Source organism: Marmota marmota, unplaced genomic scaffold, assembly GCF_001458135.2.
Source record: "Marmota marmota marmota unplaced genomic scaffold, marMar, whole genome shotgun sequence".
In the NCBI taxonomy this organism is placed as follows: domain Eukaryota; kingdom Metazoa; phylum Chordata; class Mammalia; order Rodentia; family Sciuridae; genus Marmota; species Marmota marmota.
In genome coordinates, this window is record NW_026000076.1 from 9,614,676 (window position 1) to 9,638,821 (window position 24,146).

The 24,146-nt window shown below is 36.2% G+C and overlaps 1 protein-coding gene across 2 annotated transcripts in view; it reads left to right on the forward strand.

Moving 5' to 3' along the window:
* The first annotated feature begins 2,676 nt into the window (after window positions 1–2,676).
* LOC107155119 (guanylate-binding protein 5-like) overlaps window positions 2,677–24,146 on the forward strand; it is a 31,188-nt gene continuing 9,718 nt past the window's right edge. Inside the window, exons 1-12 of one of the 2 annotated variants that reach the window (XM_015500915.2) lie at window positions 2,677–2,889; window positions 4,645–4,853; window positions 6,002–6,129; window positions 7,300–7,409; window positions 7,666–7,859; window positions 8,225–8,467; window positions 9,797–10,077; window positions 10,785–10,997; window positions 11,541–11,643; window positions 11,958–12,139; window positions 13,532–13,693; window positions 13,760–16,300. In XM_015500915.2, the coding sequence (XP_015356401.1) occupies window positions 4,664–4,853; window positions 6,002–6,129; window positions 7,300–7,409; window positions 7,666–7,859; window positions 8,225–8,467; window positions 9,797–10,077; window positions 10,785–10,997; window positions 11,541–11,643; window positions 11,958–12,139; window positions 13,532–13,651 (1,764 nt within the window). In that variant the 5' untranslated portion in view covers window positions 2,677–2,889; window positions 4,645–4,663 and the 3' untranslated portion in view covers window positions 13,652–13,693; window positions 13,760–16,300. Of the gene's footprint in view, window positions 2,890–4,644; window positions 4,854–6,001; window positions 6,130–7,299; window positions 7,410–7,665; window positions 7,860–8,224; window positions 8,468–9,796; window positions 10,078–10,784; window positions 10,998–11,540; window positions 11,644–11,957; window positions 12,140–13,531; window positions 13,694–13,759; window positions 16,301–24,146 lie in introns of those variants that run through there. The other variant, XM_048814500.1, reaches the window with a different exon arrangement.

Here is a 24,146-nt window from a genome sequence, read left to right on the forward strand (position 1 = left end):
CAATTTTGTACCAAGAAAGAGTAAACTGAAGTAAGGCTCTACAGAGAGTCTTGAGCAGTGTGAATGTTTTCTCTGGTTGTTCTTGGCTTACAAGGAACACAAGTGAATGACCAGGAGGTGAGTCACAGGAGTGCGGGTTTTTAATAAATAGGTGTCTTGTCTATCTCTTAAGTCAATGTAAACCAAGGAGTATACACCTTAGAGAGAGACTGAACCATCAGGGGGTTATCTTAAATTTGATTCAGCCTTTGTTCTCACTTACTGTTTGTACAAAGTGGACAAGATAGCTATGTTTGATGATTGAATCTTTGCATGAATCCACGAGCCTGGTCTCCCTCTTAATCTCACCAGATATTAAATGTTGGCCTGAAGGCAACAAAGATTGAAACAAATGCTTCTACATGATCCCCTTCTTCTTAGAGATCAGCCCGCCAGTAGATAGTAAGATGACCATACAGGTTCCTTTGCACCCTGAAGATGGTAGCAATTTTGTAACTGGAATTGATATGAATTCTGGTTATGTGTTACCCTCCTCTACTTAGAGAATTATGGGAAAAATCTGTTTAAGGATTCATAGTGTCTGGTCTACTGTTATGTGACTCTGCTACACATCATCTCAGACACGTTTCTGATTTTACAAAAAAGAGGAACAACAATGTGAATGTAGTTATAGGATCCACTACTTCTTATACATCACCAAGATATTGCTAGCTTAATAAAGCAGTGCAATGTCCATTTGGTGATGTAATAAGAAACACTGTTGAGATTGTTCATTGGCATTCAAGATCCAGTATATAGTTGATGAACTAACAGCCATTGCATGCTTGCTAGAATATATAGGCCTGAACACTCAGGAATCAAATAAAAATGTTCTTCATTGACTCAATTATAAATTTATGATCCACTGCCCACATCCTGTGTTTCTGCTGGACTAGAAGGATGGTTCTAAGGGTGGAGTTAAGCAGTATTTCTCCGAAGTAAGATGTAGTAAGGCTCCATTACATCTAAAACTACAGCTGTCATGCAAACTCTTGTATTATATAAAACTTACCATTGGACCATCCAGCAGACAATGAATGAGATTGCTTTATTGGCAAGCTTAACTGCCAATAACTTATGTGAAGAGATTATACATGATTAAAGGAAGGAAGAGTATGTCTTGGTTCTTGAGGATTAATTGGGAGTCTCTTGTCATTTCTGTGGTCTGTTCAATATATTGGTAGTGAGCACACCCTAATTGGAACACGAAAAGATTTTTTGTGTTCCAATTAGGCTGGCTATGTATATGCAATCTAGAATGGATAGAAGAGGGGGAAGATCTTGAGTATCAATTATGACCATGAAATCAATGGCAGTAATAAGGGCTATAGCTTATATGTTCCTATTGTGGGTACATTTTAAAAAAGTAAACTATGACAAACCATCCATTTGAAGAAGTCTTGAAGTAAAGGAGTAGATTTTCTGTGAGGTATGAGGGGATCTTGGCAAATAGAAAATGATCTTCACAGATGCTGTGGGTGCCTCACCTATCTCCCCTTGCTACTTACCCTTTCTGCATATTCCAGTGGTATCTAACAACAAATATTTTAGATACCCTACGTTAGCATTTGCTCTCAAGGCACACGTAGCAAGGCCAACAATGCTAGGGAGTCATGCTGCCAGGATCAGTCCCCGAGCAGATATTGAAGGAAGTTGGAGGAGAAAGCTCCATCCTAAGGGCCAGATTCCCAGGCAGATTTTACCTTGTTTCCTGGAGTTAGCTCCAGGGGTTAACCTCGTGGTTCACACAAAAGGAACCACTGGCTCTTTCCCCATTCCTTGGCTTCATTCCCTTCCAGTTTTCATTCCCTATCTCCTACTTTGCTTTGTTTTATCATCTTCTGAGCAAATCCCTCAATCTCAAATCCTTGACTCCAGAATGGAACCTCAGGAAACACAGCCTAACAGCCCCTGTGTTCATTCTAAATTACAAATAAAACCAACGGTCCTGTATGATTATTGTCCAAATAAAAAGAGATATAATTATTTAAAAAGCAGTAATGATGTGGGTGACAATTACGACACACCACAAATCAGAAGGACTCTAGGAAGTGCTTGGGTTTGAGCCTTAAGATCTGATTATCAGTAGCTCTGTGGTTTTGAACAAGTGACTAAACCTCTCAGGGCCCTGGCTCTTCAGTTGGGAGAGTTAAAATAGGGTACTCCACATAAAGAAGTGAACACTGTACAGGGAGTTATAGAAAATGTTTAATAAATGTCTTCCTTGCCAGCATTCTTTGTGTATTATGCAGAAACCTTTATCTTTTCCTGTAAATTAGTTCTTAGCTCCTGAAGCTTCCATTAAAAAAAAAAAGAAAGAAAGAAAGAAAGAAACAACAACCTTACTCCTATGTGAGTGCATTTAACATTTCAGTAAACTAGACCTACAAGAGTATGTTTTTCCAAACTGGAGATAAATATCATCTCAAGCTAGTTCAAATAACACACACTTGAAAAACCTGCAAAAGTTCTCAAAGTTTTCCTTCAGTAACACAATGCAATTTCTGGGAAATCATGCCAAATATCTTGAAACCTTCCACCAGAGGACGCTCAGAATATCCCCTCTGCAACTACCTAGTCACTGAATTTGCTCTGTGGTTTCGGTTTTGTAGAGAAACTTTGAAAACCCCTTGGACTTTTGCCATGCTTACATTTCATATTCAAATACTCTGCTGAGAGGCGGGAACTGGGGAAGAAAGAAACTCCCCAGGATTGGAAGAAGAGCTCATCAGAACTCATTACACCTAAACTAAAGGACAACTGTTGAAACTCACCCTTACCAAGCCTTCCTGAAAGCAGCTTTTCTGCCATTTCTAAAAGCAGCTTTTCTCTCTGCTCTAGATTTTACAGGTAAGTTAAGATTGTGGGCAGGTTGGGGGGGGGGGCAAAAGGGAGGAAGATATTTGCAATGTTCAGGTATTTTTAAAAGTATTCCATCCAGGATAGGGTGCAAATTTTTCTGAGGTACTACAAAATGAACCCATTGAAGTCTAAATTGATGTATAGCTAGATAACAGAATTCATTCAGTGTCTGCTAAGTTTGTTTCCTGCTTAATTAGACACAAAACCAGTGGGGGCTAGCTAGAACTTGAAATGTCTAAATATGTTTTATCCCAGAGGACACAAACAGGTTGAGTTGTAAATGGCAGAGTGGAAGTTGTGTGTGTGGCTTGAACACAGTCAATATTCCAAGATGTGTCAGAGATTTGGCTCTTCGAAAAGCACTAAAGATGCTATCCAGATCACACCTGGGAACAACATAAAAACACTATTACTGATATTGATACACAGAGCTATTCTTATTCATGAAGAAGTCTAAAACTTCAAAGCTGTTTTCTCTCACATTAGTAACTTTACCTCAAAGAATGAGAATTTATAAGTCTCCAATGTCTGAATACAGATTTGGTTTATAAATATTGCTTTGTAGCTAATTATTGTAGATCATGATTGGAATTTTCCCACATCTTTCTAATCTAAATATGATTCTAGCCCCTGTAAGTCAGACAACCAGAATTCTACTAATATAAAGTACCAATATTGCAGTAGAAGTGGGTTGGAAGGGAAAGACATCTGGCATATGGAATTTCTTGCCTCTGAACACATGGTACTGTACAATTTGTGAATGGACTTCCTACTATTTGGTACCAAGTACCAGTTTCTGTTCTAATTTGTCTTTCATCAGGATGGTTGATGAGAAAGGTCATTGACTATGAGAAAGGGATCATCAAAACCAGCAACAACAACAAAGAAATCTACAGTGTGTATAGTCTGCTAGCAAAAAGAATCCAGATGTTTAAATTTTAAGACTTTCATGAAAAATGAATTCAAGCAGATAGTGGATTTTTAGCTTCAAAATAAATGATGATTTCTAAAATGGAAAAAATAAAAAAAACCTTCTCCTTATGGCATGACAGGTCATAAAAACAACAATTTGCCTTTATGTTTCACATAGCTTTAAAATATTTTACCAAAGACTCTTCAGGTTACAGGAGTTGATGCCCAGAAGTAGAAAATTAGTGGTGAAAAATTATTAAATGAAATTTTTTTCATTGATATAAACAGTCATAAAATGATAACACTTTGAAGTTTTGTTTCTGTAAAAGAAATTATTAACTAAGTAAAAATCCCTTTGAAAAGTATAGCTTGAATAAACACTTGAATTTATTGGAAAATGCAACATAATGGCATAGAATTGTTTAATGTAATGCAGTCTAGACATGGACCTAAATAAGAGAAAAGCAAAAATTTATATATAGCAAATAATGAAAATAAATTTTCAAAATAGGGATTTTAGGAGGTAAAAACTGAGAAACATGAGTAAATCAAAATCCAGTGGAATGAGATAGATGCAAAAAATCAGAGGGTAAGACTCAGGAAACTAATTTTTCTTTGTTCACCAGCTATTTAAGAACAAGCAGGGTAGCTGATGGCTGGCCTAGGACCTAGTTTACCTTGGTGCTTTTAGCTATTTCTTTTTATGTTTTGTTTTGTAATGTCTTCAGAAACAGGCCATGCTGGAAAACAGTTATGTTTTCAGGTTCAGTAAGCCAAATGTCTTTCTCTGCAAGAGCTAATATTACTGCCCATCCCATCTCTTCCTTCCAGACAAAGAAACACCCCAGACATGACCTCAGAGACCTACATGCCAGGCCCCATGTGCCTCATCGAGAACATGGAGGGGCAGCTAGTGGTCAAGCAGGAAGCCCTGCAGATCCTGTCAGCCATCACGCAGCCCATGGTGGTGGTGGCCATTGTAGGCCTCTACCGCACAGGCAAATCTTACCTGATGAACCAGTTGGCTGGGAAGAAACAGGGTGAGTGACACCAACAAAGCTCTGCTTAGCCCTCTGTCTACTCCACTGTGGACACTCTACATGGGGATGGAGGGGAGAAAGTTAGTGTCAGGGAGGAACAGTGAAAACTAATGTTTAGGCCATAGTTAGGCCTTTTAACTTGGAGAGATTGTTTTAAAGACCTAAGACAGCAGGAAAAAATTTTATTTGGCTGCAGCCAGGTTCAGAGGGCACAGCTTTTGCTGTAATCAATCAATCCCCTGAATCCTGAATTCAGGTAGTTTCAGAATTGTATACCCAGCATGTAAGGGGAGGGGCTCAGAAGTTCACAGTCTGCAGAAGATCACATAAAAGCAGCTTTTTCTTTCACTGTTTTGGGCAAGATGACCCTTCAAGGATAACACCTGAGAAGGGGAGAGCTTCTTCTCCCCTTTCTTTCCTCCCCTTGCCAGCTGTTACCATGGAGCCCAATTGGTAACTTATCTTAGAAATGTAGACATCTCTGTGAAGCCTCAGCTCAAGGCCAGAGGCCTCATTTACACATTTCTACAAACTACTATACTGGATAAATGTTTGCAAAGAACTAGTAAGGGGGTGTCCAGCACCTGCAGTGCTGATTTCTTCCAGGCTAGTGACCAAGTAAAATAGGGCATCACAAAAATAGAAAGTTTACCTACATTGAACTCTTTTGTAGAGACTCTTTTGCTGACAGTGTAAAATCAACCATGGTAAAGATTTCTGGAGAAGCTCAGTTAAGATTTTCTGTGGAGAAAGGGGTGCCACTATAAGATAAAGGGCAGATTTCTGTCCCTGACATATAAACCCTTTTTAAAAATGTTGACCTTAATGTCTTTCTGAGAGAAACACAATATATTCCTCTCATAAGGAATAAGGCATCAATGAAATAATCTCCATATGTGTAATTATAAACTTTAAAATTTTACTTTAAAATTTAAAATTTTACTTTTTTATTATTATAAAAAACATAAAAATTTCCCACTTATGGAATTTGACTTTATTTCCCCATTTCTCTATTGTAATGGAGCTCAACACTCCTATTTTCTGCTGTTTCCTTATCTTGCTTTCCTTAAACCCTAACTCAATTATCAAGAAAATATGCGAATTCTAGATCCCCTTCTCTGTGACAACCCCTCCACTCCCCTCTGCAGGCTTCTCTGTGGGCACCACGGTGCAGTCTCACACAAAAGGAATCTGGATGTGGTGTGTGCCTCATCCTGAGAAGCCAGGCCACACCCTAGTTCTGCTGGACACTGAAGGCCTGGGTGATGTAGAGAAGGTAAGGACAGAGGATTCTTTTATGATTAAACTCCTTATCACTGAACACACTTTGTACAAGGAGTTTTTCATTTGGTTTTTGTTTTTATGAATTTGTATTTCCACTTGACTGGACTATATTGCCCCTCATTTTTTCTTTCCATTTTTCAATAGTGTTTGGAAGTCTGAAAGTGAGGAAATATATTTATAATACAGAATAAGTATTAGAAGAACTACACTGATGTTTTGCTTAGTAGTTGCCAGATGCATAAATGGTGCAAATAAAATCACATTACAAGCCTGGTCTTGCACTGAATATGGTTAGTAGCGGGTTGAAGATGAGATAAAATTCTATTCAAATCAGGACTCTGGCACTTGTAACTCTCTGACACTGACAAGAAGAAGAGTAGGTCTCCCTAAATCTTTTATTTTTTCTCTAGAATTATTCAACAGTACACCCATAGGTCTTGTCTAACACATGAGCCTTTTCTAGTTGTATGCTAGTAAGTATTTAACAACCAGCTCATAGAAAAAAAAGAAAGACTTGACCATTCCCTAAATATTTTTATCATAACTAAATACAAGCTACTCAAGTGAAGTCCCTAAACTCAGACTTGGGAAGAAAGGTACATAGTTGGATCTTATAAGCTGATTTTTGTACCAAACCAAACGATCTCTTGAATGTCTACTGTTTTTTATATTTTGATTTTGAGTTTTACTTCTGACTTATCAAGATGCAAAGATGTTAAGACAAAATTTCATCTTCTGTTTACTCATATACAAAATGGAGATATTAATTATGAGCTCATCTTATAGCATTAGAATTAGATGTCTAAGATTGGTAATATGAACTCCCTGTGGATAATAATTTTATAATAAAATAGACATGTGGATTGTGCAGATAGGCCAATTTTGTTTTGATACCTGGAAAACCTTCATTTTAACTACTCTGCTTCCCCCATTAACTTTGACTACACCATTTGCAGTTATCTAATAGTAGCTATAAGAGGGACTTGGGAATTAGAAATATATGCATTAGTATAAAATTATAAATGAGGAAGTTATGCAAGTTCATGTGTCTGACAATCACTTGTGTTTTCCCTGCTTAACATTTGTATATCAGGATTCTATTTTTAATGATTGTGCATTTGGGAATGCCGTTTGACATGACTTAAATTTGTTTGACTTCTAGGATGATGATAAGAATGATACCCAGATCTTTGCTCTGGCAATCCTTCTGAGCAGCACCTTTGTATACAATACCATGAACAAAATTGACCAGGGAGCTATTGACCTACTGCAGTATCCTTTTGTGGTTCAGGATGGCACCAAAGCCACAGAGAACACCACTCACCAGCTGCAAGTCTATGAGACTTTGTAAATCCCCCAAATGAAAATGTGTAGACACTGAACATACAGACAAGAGCCCTCATATTCTCTGATGAGAAAATGTTTATTTGGCTGGTTGCCAAGTGGAAAATGCAGGTTTGGGGAACATGGGATCAAATATGGGCTTAGATGCTGTGCTATTTCTGCTAGTTTTCCTTAATCATCTCAGCAATGTGACAGAACTGACAGATCTACTCAGGGCAAGAAAGTCGCTTGATCTTGGACACGAGGATGCTGATGACATTGTAAGCTTCTTTCCAGACTTGGTGTGGACTATAAGAGATTTCTACCTAAGCCTGGAAATAGATGGACAACTCATGACAGCAGATGAATACCTGGAGAATTCACTGAAGATAAAGAAAGGTAATTGGGCTTCTGTTTTGAAAAGAGGAAGAAAAGTAACCCAGGAAATGATATGTTTTGGGTAGAAGGCTAAATGTATATTTTTCCTATTTATCAACATAGCTGTTTTACAGAATATATAATGAATATTATTAATTTTCAATGAACTCATAGGCTCAATATCAAACTTTATTACTCCCTTTTCTTGGGAAAAATATTCTTTCCTTTTTTCCTTTTTCTGATTAAATACATTTAATCTGTTTGCTTAGGGTATATGAAGATATATTTAACTGAGGATCACCAAGAAAAAAGACACGTATTCAAGGACAATGTATTAAAGTGAGTGTAAATTCTAAAGAAAAAAAATCCTGTTTTTCCTTCTCCAGGTAGTGATCAAAGAACACAAACTTTCAATTTGCCCCGGTTGTGTATTCAAAAGTTCTTTCCTACAAAGAAGTGCTTTGTCTTTGACACACCCACTCACCAGAAGAAGGTCTCCCAGCTAGAGACACTGCAGGATGATGAGCTGAGTCTTGAATTTGTGCAACAAGTGGCAGAATTCTCTTCCCACATCTTTACCAAGTCCAAGATCAAGATTCTTCCAGGAGGCATCAAGGTCAATGGCCTTCGTGAGTACCTCTTCAAGGATTTTCCTTCTACTTAGAATAATGTGTAGGAGATATATAGGAGGGTCCTTGTTGTGCCAACCTTGAGAGATGCATAAGCAGTTACCAAAATTATAATGGTGCTCATTTTCTTGGTGATCCTCAGTTAAATATATCTTCAAATACCATCATGCAAATCATATGCACCATGTAAACTTATAGTGAATATGAAACATATCTCTAGTATTTGTTTTAGTAATGCCTTTAAGGTTACATGAAATAAGAACATGAGGATAAGATGAAGTTAAAGATGTTGTATCCTTCCGTCTTCCACTGTTGACCTATATTAGGTCATATGTGTTGGCAGCATTTGTTTAATAAATATATTGGATTTTTAAGGTATGTTACAATGTTTTAAGGCACAAATTATAAATATATTCCTTTTAGAAATGCAACTTGATTGATACAATTGTTGAACTATGCCCCAAGTGGTCTAGAGCCTCTAAAAATATCTAATCATACTTCTTGCTGTAGCTTTCCATAACAACTCTATGTTTCACAGCTTTGTAAATAATCACTATATTATGCACAGAAGTTAAGTGCAAATGACAAAGAAGTAAAACAAGGAAGTTCTAACTAAGAATAAAGGAATATTGTTCTAATTTATTCAATTTGCCCTTTTTCAGGGAATGGCATCTCCCATACCAGTGTATGTATGTATATATGGAGATACCATACCAGTATATATATTTGCATATGATTTGCATGATGGTAACTGCTTATGCATCTCTCTCTCTCTCTCTCTCTCTCTCTCTCTCTATATATATATATATATATATATATATATATATATATAAAACATAAATACTGACAAGTCAGGTATCTCAAANAAGGCATCAATGAAATAATCTCCATATGTGTAATTATAAACTTTAAAATTTTACTTTAAAATTTAAAATTTTACTTTTTTATTATTATAAAAAACATAAAAAGTGCTGGGATGTGGCTCAGTAGTTAAGCACCCCTGGGCTCAATTCCTAGAACTATATGTTTCATGAATATACATGACTTTTACATGATCATATGCTTATTTCTCTGCATAGAATTAAATAATGATATACATCTAGACATTTTTCCTGTCTTTATCCTCTGACTCCTATTTCATTTTCCTAAGAAGGAAATACCTGTCTTCTTAATCTCACCATTTCCCAAAGGAATTTGGGACACTTGGATCCTATTCAGAATGCTGAAAATTTGGGGGTAATACATTGTTCAATGAATGGTCTCAGAATTAATGACATAGATCATAGACTTTTTCTACAGAGAAAACAAGCATCTCTTACTTCTGTGCAGGTCTAGAGAGCCTGGTGCTGACCTATGTCAATGCTATCAACAATGGAGATCTGCCCTGCATGGAGAATGCAGTCCTGGCCCTGGCCCAGAGAGAAAACTCAGCTGCAGTAGAAAAGGCCCTTGCCCACTATGACCAGTTGATGGGCCAGAAGGTGCAGCTGCCCACAGAGACCCTCCAGGAGCTGCTGGACCTGCACAGGGCCAGTGAGAGAGAGGCCATAAAAATCTTCACAGAGAACTCTTTCAAGGATGAGGACCAAAGTTTCCAGAAAGAATTAAAGGTAATTATTTATTTTTCTTGTTCATGGGCATTGGGTTAATAGAATGAACAATACTGCTATGAATAATACAATAGGAATGGTTTAAGAAAAGCAATTCCTTCTATACTGGAAAACAATGGTGATCATTAATGTGGCATGATATACTTTCCTTCTGAAAACAAAAATGTGTAAATATTCTGGGACTTTTACAGTCTGAATTTTTCACATAGTCACACAGCTCACATTTACCATTTAACATCCATGGAATTAATTTGATTGATTGATTCATTCCTTTAAAACATTTGCAAAATATTATTCTTGTTTTTCATTAATTAAGCAGAGAAAAACTGTCCTTTATATCTACTAAATTACGATTAGGATTAATAGAATAAACTGACATCATTCCAACCAATTATTCAACTCTGTTTTCTGCTTGATGTAGGGAAATGTTGGAAAACAGTAGGCTGCATTTAAAATGAGGGCTTGAGGCTAGGGGTCTGTGGTCTTAAGATCACATTTAAGCAGAAATTAAAAGACACAGGAATTTCGGAATATTTCATAGACAAATGTAAATATTTTTCATAGACTCTCGTCCTTGCAACTTCCTCCAGGATTGCTGGCAAGGATATAGTCCTTGGAATTTCTAAGAAAAATAGAGATTTTAAAATATAAATTTCAGAAGTACTGAGGTATGTTTAACACCTCTGTGGGTTCCTGTCCCTTTGAAGACCCTACTAGATGCAAAGCAGAATGACATTTGTAAGCAGAACGAAGAAGTCTCTTCAGATCGTTGCTCAGCTTTGCTTCGGGATATTTTTGGTCCGCTGGAAGAAGCAGTGAAGCAGGGGGTTTATTCTAAGCCAGGAGGCCATAATCTCTACCTTCAGAAGACAGAGGAGCTGAAGGCAAAGTACCATCAGCAGCCCAGGAAAGGAATACAGGTATCCCTGGTTCTGTCTATTAATTACGGGAATTTCTGGGGCCTCTCTAATAAGCCATTGAGGACAGGAGAAAGGAAATGTCTAGAGGAGTAGAGATGAGATTGTTGTCTCTGCCTCAGACTCACTGTCACTGAATGAGCATGCATGGGTATTTTGTGCTTGCTATTTAGTTTCAAGTGTGAACACATTCCAGAGTTGAAACAGTGTCAGCAATTCTCCTGCTTCCTTTTGATGTTCCAGCACTTCTTCATTATTGTGCTCCATTTTCCTCACTATTGACTCTATTTTCAAAAAGGCTTGCCCTACATGACAACAAAGAGATACCACTGGGTGTGAGGTCAACCGATCCTCACTACCTTGGTGACAGAGCAAACACTCTTGTTGCAGTGAGTTTTTTTCATCTAGTGGCGTTGGGTGCTCTTAATTGCCCTGACACGTTCTGAACCCTACCTGTGGAGAGGCTTGATGGAATAAAAAACGTGATTTTATCACCTTGCCAATCACCACTGCCAAGTTCTAACTGTATGTTTTTGGTGTTCCTAGGCTGAGGAAGCTCTGCAAAAGTATTTAAAGTCCAAAGAGTCTGTGAGTAAAGCTGTTCTACAGACAGACCAGGCTCTCACAGCCAAGGAAAAGGAGATGAAAGGTGAGAAGAGAACAGAAACAAAGTAAGAGAGACAAAAAAATGTCCAAAAATGTGAAATTCATATATTCTGGCCCAGCTGAGTTCATTCAACTAGAATAAGACAGGCAAAGAGGTGTCCTATCCCCACAGGTGGTACCTGAGTATGGCAGGATCAGGTGCAATATGGTTATCTTGAAGGAAAAACAGTGCCAGGGAGTTTTCTCTGTGGGTTGGAGCAATAACAAATAAGAGTGGGAAGCCCAAGGGAGGGACAGAACAGTTCTCCAGGGTTTTTTGTTTTGTTTTGTTTTTTACCTTTTCTTCTTTCTCTTCAGAGGCACGTATAAAAGCAGAGGCTGCCAAGGCTGAAGCAGAAAGGTTGGAGGCGATTCGTAGGCAGAAACAGCAAATGATGGAGGAGAGGGAGAGACTCCATCAGCAGCAAATAAGACAAATGGAGATAGATAAAGCAAACTTTCAGGCACAGCAACAGAGGGAGCAGGAACGTCGACTCCAGGTATTGATTAATTGTTGCATCTCAGGATTGTGTTTCTGGCCCTTCCCTATAAGGATGAAGGCATGAAAGAGTGGCCATTGGGGAGATGCAGACTGCTATGGTGGCTCAGAGTGGAGTCTGTGGAGCTAGACTGCTGGGTTTGCATCAAGCTCAACTTTACCAAATGCATGGTTTAAGCAAGCTATCTATTTATTTTCTCTGTGTCTCCTTTTCTTCTTGTATAGAATGGAAATGACAGTTTCATATATTTTATATTGTGATAATGAAATGCATTAGTACTTGCATTTAGAATGGTATTTGGCATAGAGTAAAAATATAATTTTTTTATATAGGCTGAGGCATTTCTGTCCCACAGTGATTAGCCTTTTCTGTTAATTTGTTAATTGACTGGTCAATCCTTTGTCTTGATCATACCTTGTTACATCAACTTCATATCGCAGTGTCTTTGCTCTTGTCATCTCTGGTTGATGACCTTGAACTCACAGTGCTTGTTTCACCAAGTCCTGTAGTTTATCATCACTCAACAAGCAGGATTTCTTCTCTCCCAAGCACTGTACAAAGCCCTCTGCATGCATTCTCTCATCTTATCTACTTACTGTGAAGCAGAACTATTTTGTCCTCAGTTTTAAATGAGGTAATCGAGGTCTCAAGGAAATAACTAAATGCCAGTATCTCACAGTCTTGTGAGTCAATGAAGCTGTCTTTCCAGTGAATGGGATCCGCAGTGTTGCTGTTCCCGAGATCCTTGGAGAATTCCTATGTAAGCACCTCAGACAACATCCCAATCTTGCCCTGACTTAACATGGAAACTATGGGTACCCATTTTTTTAGTAACTACCCTGTGGCATTTTGGGGATTGTAGCTTTTTCCTGAAAGGCATTATTGGCAATCTTGGTGTTTGATCTGCTCAGTCTTTTCTTGTACTTTTCCCTCCAAAGTGTATTGACCTGGAACGTATCCCTCATCTAAGGTCCAGACTCCTCTCCTGATTGCACATCACCTAGACATTGTGCTTTTGTTTCAGTTTCTTCTCTTACAAACATAGTCAATATTTTCCTAAAAATTGGAAAGAGATAGGGATAGAGAATTGAGGTCAAGATGTAACGAAGATTACTGAAGGAAATTGTGTAGTGTAATTGGGAAGGGAGCCCTGGGATGGAATTCTAGAGACAGCAACATTTCAGGGACTGAAACAATGTTTCTGGAGGTAGAGGAAGACCAAAGTGAATAAGTGAATACAGAAGTAAGCTGGAGGTAAATTAGTGGAAGAGGGAGATTCAGGTACTGTTTATTGTTCCTGTGGATTAAAGGAAATAAGGACAAGTCAACAAGCAATCAAAATGAAGCAGACCTTACTTTTTGCTAAGTATTATTATGACTATTTTCACTTAGGAAGAAGCCCAGAGGCTCAAATTGATCCATCAAGCTCAAATTGCAAGATTTCAAGCTCAGATCCAGCAGCTCCAAAGCACAAGGCCTCAGCCACAACCTGATCCATGTTTGATACTCTAAAATGCTAAACATTAAAGCTTCCTTTTCTTTTTTTTTTTTTCTTAGAAAGGAAGTTATTTTATTAGAATTTTAAACAATATTTAAGTGATGAAATAATTCTAACAACAAGAAGACACAAAGGAACAAGAAACTAAAGAACTTGGGACAATCAACATTTAAATGCCTAGTCTTCTGCCTAGTCTTCCAATTTGTCTCTAGGTATTGCAAGTTACCCAGGTGTCTAGTTATTGCAAATTACTACATGGGCTCAGTCAAATGGAAAGGTACCCAGGTCTGGGGTCAGTAGGGCTTCACTTCTACTGCTGGTCATGTGCTGAATACCATCCGAGGGAGGCACCAGTGGTAAAGTAGGAACAATCTGCAGTTCTCACCTGGGTGGAGACTGCTATTCTATGGGCAATGGTACAAATCATCAGCACTGTCAGTTCACCTTCTGCAAAGAGAAATCCCAAGCTGAAAGAAAACAATGTTATCATGAAAGGGAGATCTTTAGAGAATGAAAAGAAATACTACTGTGGAAATTGTGTCATAGGCTTAAGGACTAAAGAAAAAGCCTTTTCCTTTTACTCATCCTCAATAAGTCATGACTTAGAGCATGTTATAATAGGTAACAACTTATTTGTGACTTGATATTTTTGTGTTACATTTTTATAATCCTTTAGCTTGTAAATAGGAGGCATAAGTAATAATGTGTAATTAGCCAAAATTATAATGGTGCTCATTTAATTTTATACTTGTTATAATGCTAAAGTTAAATCATCATACCATATGAAAGCCTGCTGGCATTTTTTAAAAAGTATTAATTGTATGGGCTGGGGTTGTGGCTCAGCAGTAGAGTGCTCGCCTAGCATGTGTCAGGCCCTGGATTCCATCCTCAGCACCACATAAAAATAAATAAATAAATAAATAAATATATTGTGTTCAACTACAACTAAAAAATTAAAAAAGTATTGATTGTACAAATGTATCTGTTAGTACCTAGTTTTAACTATGAAAATATTTTTAAACCATAACTCTGTTGCTTTGCTTTTATGTCTCTCAGTATATAAAATTCTATGGGGAAAGCTTCTGAATTTCCCTCAGAAGATCAGGAATTACTTTAAAACTGGAACTAAATTGCTTTTCGCAATATCTTTTTGTTTTCTGTTTGTTGTGTTTAACTCTAGTAAAATATGCTTTAAAAATTATAGGACCACCCCACAAAGCTCTAGTTTTTTCTCCCTTATAACTGTTTGCTTATGTAAAGATTTTACTTTGGGTGATATTATAGGATCTTTACGTTTTTTTTAAGTTCCTCAAAATATGATTTACTCATATGCAAAAGAAATACACATTAATGTTATTGACTGTACTTTTTCTTATGCTTTGGAGTGTTTTATTTCTCTGAATTTCTCATAGTATAGCAGCAATAGTAAACATGTATGATTTCTTTATTCCTTAGCATCATAAATAGCTAATAAAAGCAGGTAATATTTTGTCAGTGCCTGTTGTGGTCACTGTAATACCTCATGCATTGTTCACAAAATCCTTTGAGCATGCAGTATTGCTTTATTACAATTATCATTACTTAAAATATTTCATATTTATTAGTGTTATTATTATTAAAGTTATTACTTTTAAGGCATTCAAAATAATTAAGTCACCTAGAGGCAATGCTGCAGAAGGCTTTTCAGATCTGGACCCTTCATCTTAAAACTGTTTTTCTTGTCTTGCTTAGTAAGACAATATTTCTATAAATATTAAGTAATATGTTAAAATCTAGAGAACATTACTAAAATAATGAAAACCAAAATCAGAGTGTCAAAACAATGAAAAAGTATTCAACACAAAAAGTAAGGAGACTATCAAAAATAAAAGTTAAAAGTGTGGTAATGACTCTTGAATATACAGATCACCAATAAAACAGAATAGAAAGTCCAAAATAAACTATGTAGGAAGCATGGAGAGTAAAGGTGAAATTCTAAATAGAAAGAGACAGCTGCATGGCCACTTAGAAAGAGATCATGTCAGAACCAGATCTTATATCATACACTAAAAACAACAACAAGAAAAAGAGTTTAAAGTATAAAGATGTAAAACCCATTTTAAAATCCAAGGTTATATTTTTTCTGAACCTATAGGAGAGGGCCTTTCTCTGAGTCAAACCTATTTTGAAGTGTCTCTTGATCTCATAACTCAATCAGTTACAACACAATCTCTTGATCCTTTTCAAAGTAAGATTTTGATAAGTTACATCCCCTCCTTTGCTTTTAAAAATTATAAAATATGACACATTCAGACGAGTGCATCAAATATAAAGCATACAAATAATATAAATTGTAACACCACACCCTAGAAGCAAATTCAGCTTTGCTAAAACCCCAAAGGAGTATATTACAACTTCTGACAACCTTGCTAGAGAAAACCAGTATCACAACTTTTGAATTCCCCCTGGACTGTATCATATACAGGCGATGTCTGAAATACTGTAATTTAGTTTGCTCTGCTTTCCATACAAATCAGTTTTTGTTGCATGTCTTCTTTTGTACTTTTGTTCATTTGTTAAAGATTTGTTAATGATTCTTCTAGTTCATTGTGTAGTTGAAAAATGTATTGTACAAAGTAACATTGAGTTGTTTGTAATGCTATTGATAAATATGTAAATTCTCATGTTTATCTTTTATGAAATATTATTAAGTATATTTTGAAATATGCATATACATGTATATGCATGTATATATGCAAAATTCCCTGTGTAACACCCATAGGAATGGACTTTCCAGGTCATAGAGGAGGTGAATCTTGTCCTATTATATAAGGTTTACCATGACTTGTTTTTCTAGCAAACTACATACTTCAAAACAAAGAATGACAGTCTCCACACCAAAAGTTTTCACATTTGGTAGTGGAGGGGCTATGTGGTAGATCTTATTAAGACATTAATTTGCTTTTTTTATATGAGTCGGGTGGAATGCCTCTTTGTGTGTTTATTTGTTTACTAGTTCTTTTCCATGTTTTGTGGTGTCTTTCATGTGTTTTTGACATGTTCTGCCGTTTTCTTGATTTTTTAGGAGATTTTAAAATATAAAACTCAAAAAAAATTTAAAAAAATTAAAAAATAAAATATAAAAGTCCTGAGTTTTGGGGGGTTGGATGACTGTCAAAGTCATTTTTTTATTCTATGATTTCCTTTAACACTTTTTAGAATTTTTTGTAAAAAATAGTTGTAATTTTAGTGCAGTCAATAAAATTTTACTTTATAGCAGGTGAGGTGTTTGTGTGTGCCTCTGTGTGTGTCTTTAGTAACATTTTTTTTTTTTTTTTGCATCCAAGGACATGATGGTACTTATCTATATATCTTCTAAAATGTATTTTTCTTTTTCATGAGAACATCTATATTTGAATAACAATTGAAAGTCTATGTGATGTGAATTTTGTGTCCAAAGTATTTTTCTGGAGAAGGATGATCTATTTTCCCGAAACAATTTTAACAGAAGATAGTTTTTGTCTATAAACTTATGTAGAAATAACTCTAAGTTAAATATCAGTATATGACTGTATCTGGGACTCTGTCAATTGTTCTTTTGGCCTATTTACCCACTCTGGTGCAAATATAACAATGCATCATTAACTAATTTAATAAGTTTTTAATTCTGCTATACTCAGTGTTTGTATAATGTTCTTCAAAAGTTTCTTGACTCTACCCTGAACATTAGCATTTCCATATAAATTTTAGGATCACTCTATACCTACTGGAAATGTTTATATTTTCACCAGGAGTCCAATAACATTTTTTTCATCATTTTTTAAAAAAAACTCTGTGTTTTCATTCATTACAAAAATTTTTACTAGGTAAAGAATTTGGGGTTGCCATTTTCTTTTTAGTATCCTAGAGATGCTTTTCTATTTTCTCTCACTTTTATAGTTTCCATACAAAACTGCTCCCATTTTTACTTTTAATTGCCCATATGTAAGATTTCCTCTAGTTGCCTCCAGAATGCTTACTTTATGTTAGGTTTCATTGTATTGTCTATGATGTGCACTAGTGTATTTTTTCTTGTATTTGTACTGCTTGGGTTCTCTGAACTTGTGGATCATGCTTTGTTGTCTTTGAGTAGTGCCACAGTCTGGCTGAGCACAAAAATCAGGAGCCACTCAAACAGGAACACATTTTATTTTTGAAACTCCCGCCAATGCCCTGTATGCTCCCGGGAAATATGCCGACCCACATACGTGGCATTCTCCTGGACCCACACACCAACAGGAAATCCCTCCTCCGGAATTCCCTCCTACCGCATTTCCCCAACCAATGAGAACTCTCCGGGAGTCCCGCTAGAGCTCCAAAGTAGCAGGCCCGAGGCAGACAGCAGGGGTCTAATATCCATTTGAATGCAGATCTTAACATAATCATATCATCTCAATGGCTTGCTGGCGTCACCTTTCAACCAAAAATGCCATGCATCATTTTTACTTGGCTATGGCTCTTAGCAGAGTAGTTTTAGAAAGCTCTCAGCCTTGTTCTCTTCCCTTTTCATTTCCTCTTTTGGAATCCCCTTCACATTTACACTAAACCCTTTGATGCTGGTTTTGGGGACACCCTGAGCTACTAGGAACTCAGTTATCATTGATTTCACTCATGACTCTTCGTGCTGCTGTTTAGTTAATTTTATTGACCTATTTCAAGGGCTCTGATTGCTCTCTCTGCTGTGTTTATGTCCAGTCTTTTGTTGAGCCACTAAAGAATTCTTCATCACTAATATTGTGCTTTGTGTTTACAGAGTTTGTTAACAGTTTTCACTTTCCTGCTACAAATCCATATCTGTTCATGTATGTTGATCACCTTTCTGCTAGAATCCTTAAACATAATAATTGTAGTGATTTTAGAAGCCCTGTCTGATTGTTCCAAAACTTGTTGGAACAAGTGCTCCTATATCTATGTTTATTTCTTTAAAATAAATATTTTTAACTTCATTTCTCTGTGTGTCTCATAATTATTAAATCATTAATTGCTAAAAAAAAAAAACCAGTTGAGAATGATACGATAATAGTTGTGCTGCAAATGGACATACCTGTTTTGCTTTAAGATGTTTGGGGACAGGCATGGGTTCAACGTAGTCATACTTCAGCTGGATTTGGGTTTGGTTTTTATGCGTAGCTACCTTCAAAGTACCATAAGCCTGAACTTTCACCAGTGACATTCTGCAATGACGTTGATCATTATGTAAGATCTGGTGTGCCAGGGAGTCTCTAGGTATTGCTATCATCTTTCAGTTTGAGCAGACTCTCCATAGTTTTGTCACATGGGCCTTTTCTTTCTTTGTGCTCAACTTCCTGTCTCAGCCTAGGCTGCTTTTACTTGTTACTCAGTTCCAGAATCCTGGTGGGGGCATGAGTTATCTCTTTTCTCCAGGTAGTACATTGTAACTTCAAACCTTGGAAGCCTCTGGGTGTTTCCCAGGGGGTGGGGTGGGGTAGGGGCTTGCCTGTGGCAACCTGACAATGCTCATCTTGTTTTTTTTTTTTTTTTTTTNGCAGTACTGAGTGCACTGGGTATAAAACACACACACACACACACACACACACACACACACACACACACACACATAAATTAAAGCAAAACAACTTCTAAAAGATACTATGACATTTTTTTTCCCCTGGGGTTCAAGTAATAAAATAGAAAAGAACTTCATTTCATTTTAAAAGGCCTCATTAAACTTCATCAATTTAGGAAATTCTTTCTTTCTTTTTTGTACACAAATAGAGCACAATTTTTTTTGTTTCTTTGGTTGTAAACACTGCAGAGTCAAACCATTCATGCAATCATACATGGACACAGGGTAATTATGTCCACCTAATTCCACCATCCTTCCCACCCCTATACCACTCACTATCCTCAGCCCAAAATCCAAAGTTCCTTCTTTTTTGCTTGCCCATTATGGATCAGCATCCTCATATTAAAGAAATCATTTGGCCTTTGATTTTTGGGAATTGGCTTATTTCGCTTAGCATGATATTCTCCAACTCCATCCACTTACCTGCAAATTCCATAATTTCATTATTTTAAGGCTGAGTAATATTTCATTGTGTATATATAACACAGTTTCTTTATGCATTCATCTATTTTGGGGCAACTAGGTTGGTTCCACAGTTTAGCTATTGTGAATTGAGCTGCTATAAACATTGATGTGGCTTCGTAATTGTAGTATGATGATATTAAGTCCTTTGAGTGAGATAGCTGGGTCAAATGGTGGTTCCCTTCCAAGTTTTCTAAGAGATCTCCATACTGCTTTCCATAATAGATGCAACAATTTGCATTCCCCATCAGCAATGTATAAGTGTACCTTTCCCCCTACATCCTTGCCAACACTTATTGTTGTTGTATTCTTGATAATTGCCATTCTGACTGAAGTGTGATAAAATCTCAGGGTAGTTTGAATTTGTATTTCCCTAATTGCTAGAGATGTGGAGCATTTTTTTCATATATTATTTGACCATTTTTTGTATATCTTCTTCTGTGAAGTGTCTGTTTAGTTACTTAGTCCATTTATTGATTGAGATTTTTTTTTGGTGTTTTTGAGTTCTTTATTTATCCTGGAGATTTGTGCTCTATCTGATGTGTGTGTAGTAATGATTTTTCTCCCATTCTGTAGGCTCCCGCTTCATGTTATTGATTGTTTCCTTTGCTGAGAAGAAGCTTTTTAATTTGAATCCATTCCTTTTATTGAATCTTGGTTTTACTTCTTATTCTTTAGGAGTCTTGTTAAGGAAGTCAAATCTTAAGCCAATATGATGAAGATTTGGGCCTACTTTTACTTCTATTAGGTGCAGGGTCTCTGGTCTAATTCCTAGGTCCTTGATCCACTTTGAGTTGAGTTTTACGCATGGTGAAAGATAGGGGTTCAATTTTATTTTGCTGCATATAGATTTTCAATTTTCCTAGCACCATTTGTCAAAGAGGCTATCTTTTCTCCAATGTATGTTTTTGGTGCCTTTGTCCAGTATGAGATAACTGTATTTGTGTGGGTTTGTCTCTGTTTCTTCTATTCTATACCATTGATCTACATGTCTATTTTGGTACCAATATTATGCCATTTTTGTTACTATAACTCTGTAGTATAATTTAAAATCTGCTATTGTGATGCCTCCTTTATTACTTTTCTTGCTAAGGTTTGCTTTGGCTATTCTCAGTCTCTTATTTTTTCAAATGAATTTCATGATTGCTTTCAATATTTCTGTGAAAAATGTCATTGGGATTTTAATTGGAATCACATTAAATCTGTATAACACTTTTGGTAGTATGGCCATTTTGACAATATTAATTCTGCCTATCCAAGACATGGGAGATCTTTCTATCTTCTAAGGTCTTTTTTAATTTCTTTCTTTAGTGTTCTGCAGTTTTTATTGTAGAGGTCTTCCACTTCTTTTGTTATATTGATTTCCAAGTATTTATTTATTTAATTTTGAGGTTATTGTGAATGGAGTAATTTTTCTAATTTCTCTTTCAAAGGATTCATCAGTGATGTATAAAAATGCATTTGATTTATGGGTATTGATTTTATAAACTGCTACTTTCCTGAATTCATTTATTGGTTCTAGAAGTTTTCTGGTGGAATTTTTTGGGTCTTCTAAATATAGAATCATGTCTTCAACAAATAAAAATTGTTCAAGTTCTTCTTTTCCTATTCATTTTACTTTAACTTCTTTCACCTAATTGCTCTGGCTAGAGCTTCAAGGGTTATGTTGAATAGAAGGGGTGAAAAAGGGCATCCTAGTCTTATTTGAATTTTTACAGGGAATGCTTTTCTCCATTTAGAATGATGTTGGCCTTGTGCTTAGCATATATAACTATTAAAATGTTGAGGTATGTTCCTACTATTCCTAGTTTTTCTAATGTTTTGAACACAAAGAAGTGCTATTCATATAATTCTTGTCATTAAGTTTATTGATGTGATGAATTACATTTATTGATTTCTGTATGTGAAACAAATCTTGCATCCATGGGATGAACCCCACTTAATATTGGTGCTTTATCTTCTTCAATGTTTTTGTATGTGATGAGACAGAATTTTATTGAGAATTTTTGCATCTATATTCATCAGGGATAATGTCCTAAAGTTTTCTTTCCTTGAAGTGTCTTTGTCTGGTTTTGGTATCAGAGTGATACTAGTCTCATAGAATGAGTTTGGAAGGGTTCCCTCCTTTTCTATTTCATGGAACACTCTGAGGAGTATTGGTTTACTTCTTCTTTGAAGGTCTCGGCTAAGAATCCATCTGGTCCAGGGCTGTTGGTAGGCTTTTGATGGTGTCTTCAATTTCATTGCTTGAAATTGATCTGTTGAAATTGTGTAGGTCCTCTTGATTCAGTTTGGGTAGATCATATGTCTCTAGAAATTTTTTGAAGTCTTTGCCCCATTTCTATTATATTGGAGTACAAATTTTCAAAGTAGTTTCTAATTATGTTCTATATTTTAGTAGTATCTGTCATGATATTTCCTTTTTCATCACAAATTTTAGTAATTTGAGTTTTCTTTCTCTTTCATTCATTAGCGTGGCTGAGGGTTTATCAATTTTATTTATTTTTTCAAAGAACCAGCTTTTTGTTTTGTCAATGTTTTCAATTGTTTCTTTTGTTTCAATTTATTGATTTCAGCTCTGATTTTAATCATTTCCTATCTACTACTGCTTTTGGTGTTGATTTGTTCTTTTTCTAGGGCTTTGAGATGTGATGTTAGGTTATTTATTTGTTGACTTTTTATTTTTTTTAATGAATGAGCTCAATGCAATGAACTTTTCTCTTAGCACTGCCTTCATAGTGTCCCAGAGATTTTGGTATGTTGTATTGGTGTTCTCATTTACTTCTAAGAATTTTTTATCTCCTCCTTGATGTCTTCTGCTATCCATTTGTCATTCAATTGCATATTTTTAGTTTCCATATATTGGAGTAGCTTCTATTTTTTATTTTTTCATTGATTTCTAATTTCATCCCATTATGATCTGATAGAATACAGGGTAGTATCCCTATTTATTTATTTATTTTTTAATTTGCTAAGAGCTGCTTTGTGGCATAATATATAGTCTATTTTAGAGAATGATCCATGTGCTACTGAGAAGAAAGTGTATTTGCTCATTCATGGATGAAATATTCTATATAAGTCTGTTAGGTCTAAATTATTGATTGTATAGTTTCTTTGATTAGTTTTTGTTTGGAACATCAATCCAGTGGTGAGATAAGTGTGTCAAAGTCACCCACTATAGTTGTGTAATGAACTATTTAATTCTTGAAATTGAGAAGGGTTTGTTTGATGTATGTAGATTCTCCATTGTTTGGGGCATAAATATTTGTGATTGTTGTGTCTTGTTGATGTATGATTCCCTTTTTTATTCTTTCTGAATAACATCAAATTTCACCGTGACATAGTATAATAAGAGTACATTTAACAAGTTGTGATAGCAAAGAATGTTTATAAATTCACTTTAAAGGTGAAATTTCCAATAAGTGTTTTACCACCAACTTAGCCCATTGAAACTAGGATGGACTGATTAGGATACAGCCCTCAAAGTCTAATCATTTCAGCTCTGATAATTTCTGCATTAACACAGAGCCTTTGGAATACACCTTATATCCAAACCATTATATTCTTCTCCTGTTGCCCAAAAGCTCATGTCCATCTCACAGTGCAAAATGCATTCAGTCCATGACTAACGGTCTCATTATCTTAACTGTTCCAGCATTGCTCAAATGTCCAAGTCCAAAGTCTCATTTGAGACTCTTTGGAAAATATTGGCTGTGAAACTATAAAAACCTAACGCAAGCTACATATGTTCAATAATTAATGTCACAGAGTTGATATTTTCATCCTAAAAGGGAGGAATTGAGGCATAGAAAAAGGGATGGGACCAAAAGAAGATCAAAACCTAGCCAGGCAAATATGTCCTGTATCTCCACGTATAGCTTCTAGGACATATGGTCACAAGATGTGCTCAACTAAGGACTTAGGCAGTCCCATCCTTTTGGACTTACTAGTTGAAGCACATATGGTTCCTCTTTTAGCCAGGCTCTCTTCACATCTGTAGATTTTCTTGGCAGAAAGTTCACATTACTGGCATCTCTTACAGATGGGTCTCTCTTCCAGCTTTGGCTTCACATTTACAGCTATACCCATTGCCCTCTGAGGGTCAGTATACAAGGATTCTGACTCTGCTGCTACACCTTTCATTACTTACCAGATCTGCATTTGAAATCTTGGTGGAAGCCTTCATGATCCCCTAACTCTAGCATCCTGCATTCCAGAAAAACAGAACCTTGTTAATGATGCCAAGGTCTGTTTCCAACCTGTGCAATGCTTGGGCTTGCTGGCTCATGGTTGCAGTGGCCTCTGTATGCCTGGGCAGCTGAGCATGGTGAAACAACTTTCTAGGTTCCCTATGCAAGCAATCTGCCTCCACACTGTGTTCTCAAAGAGATTTTTACTTTTACACCCTTGACCTGCAATGTGTGTGGTCTTAGAAATTTCTG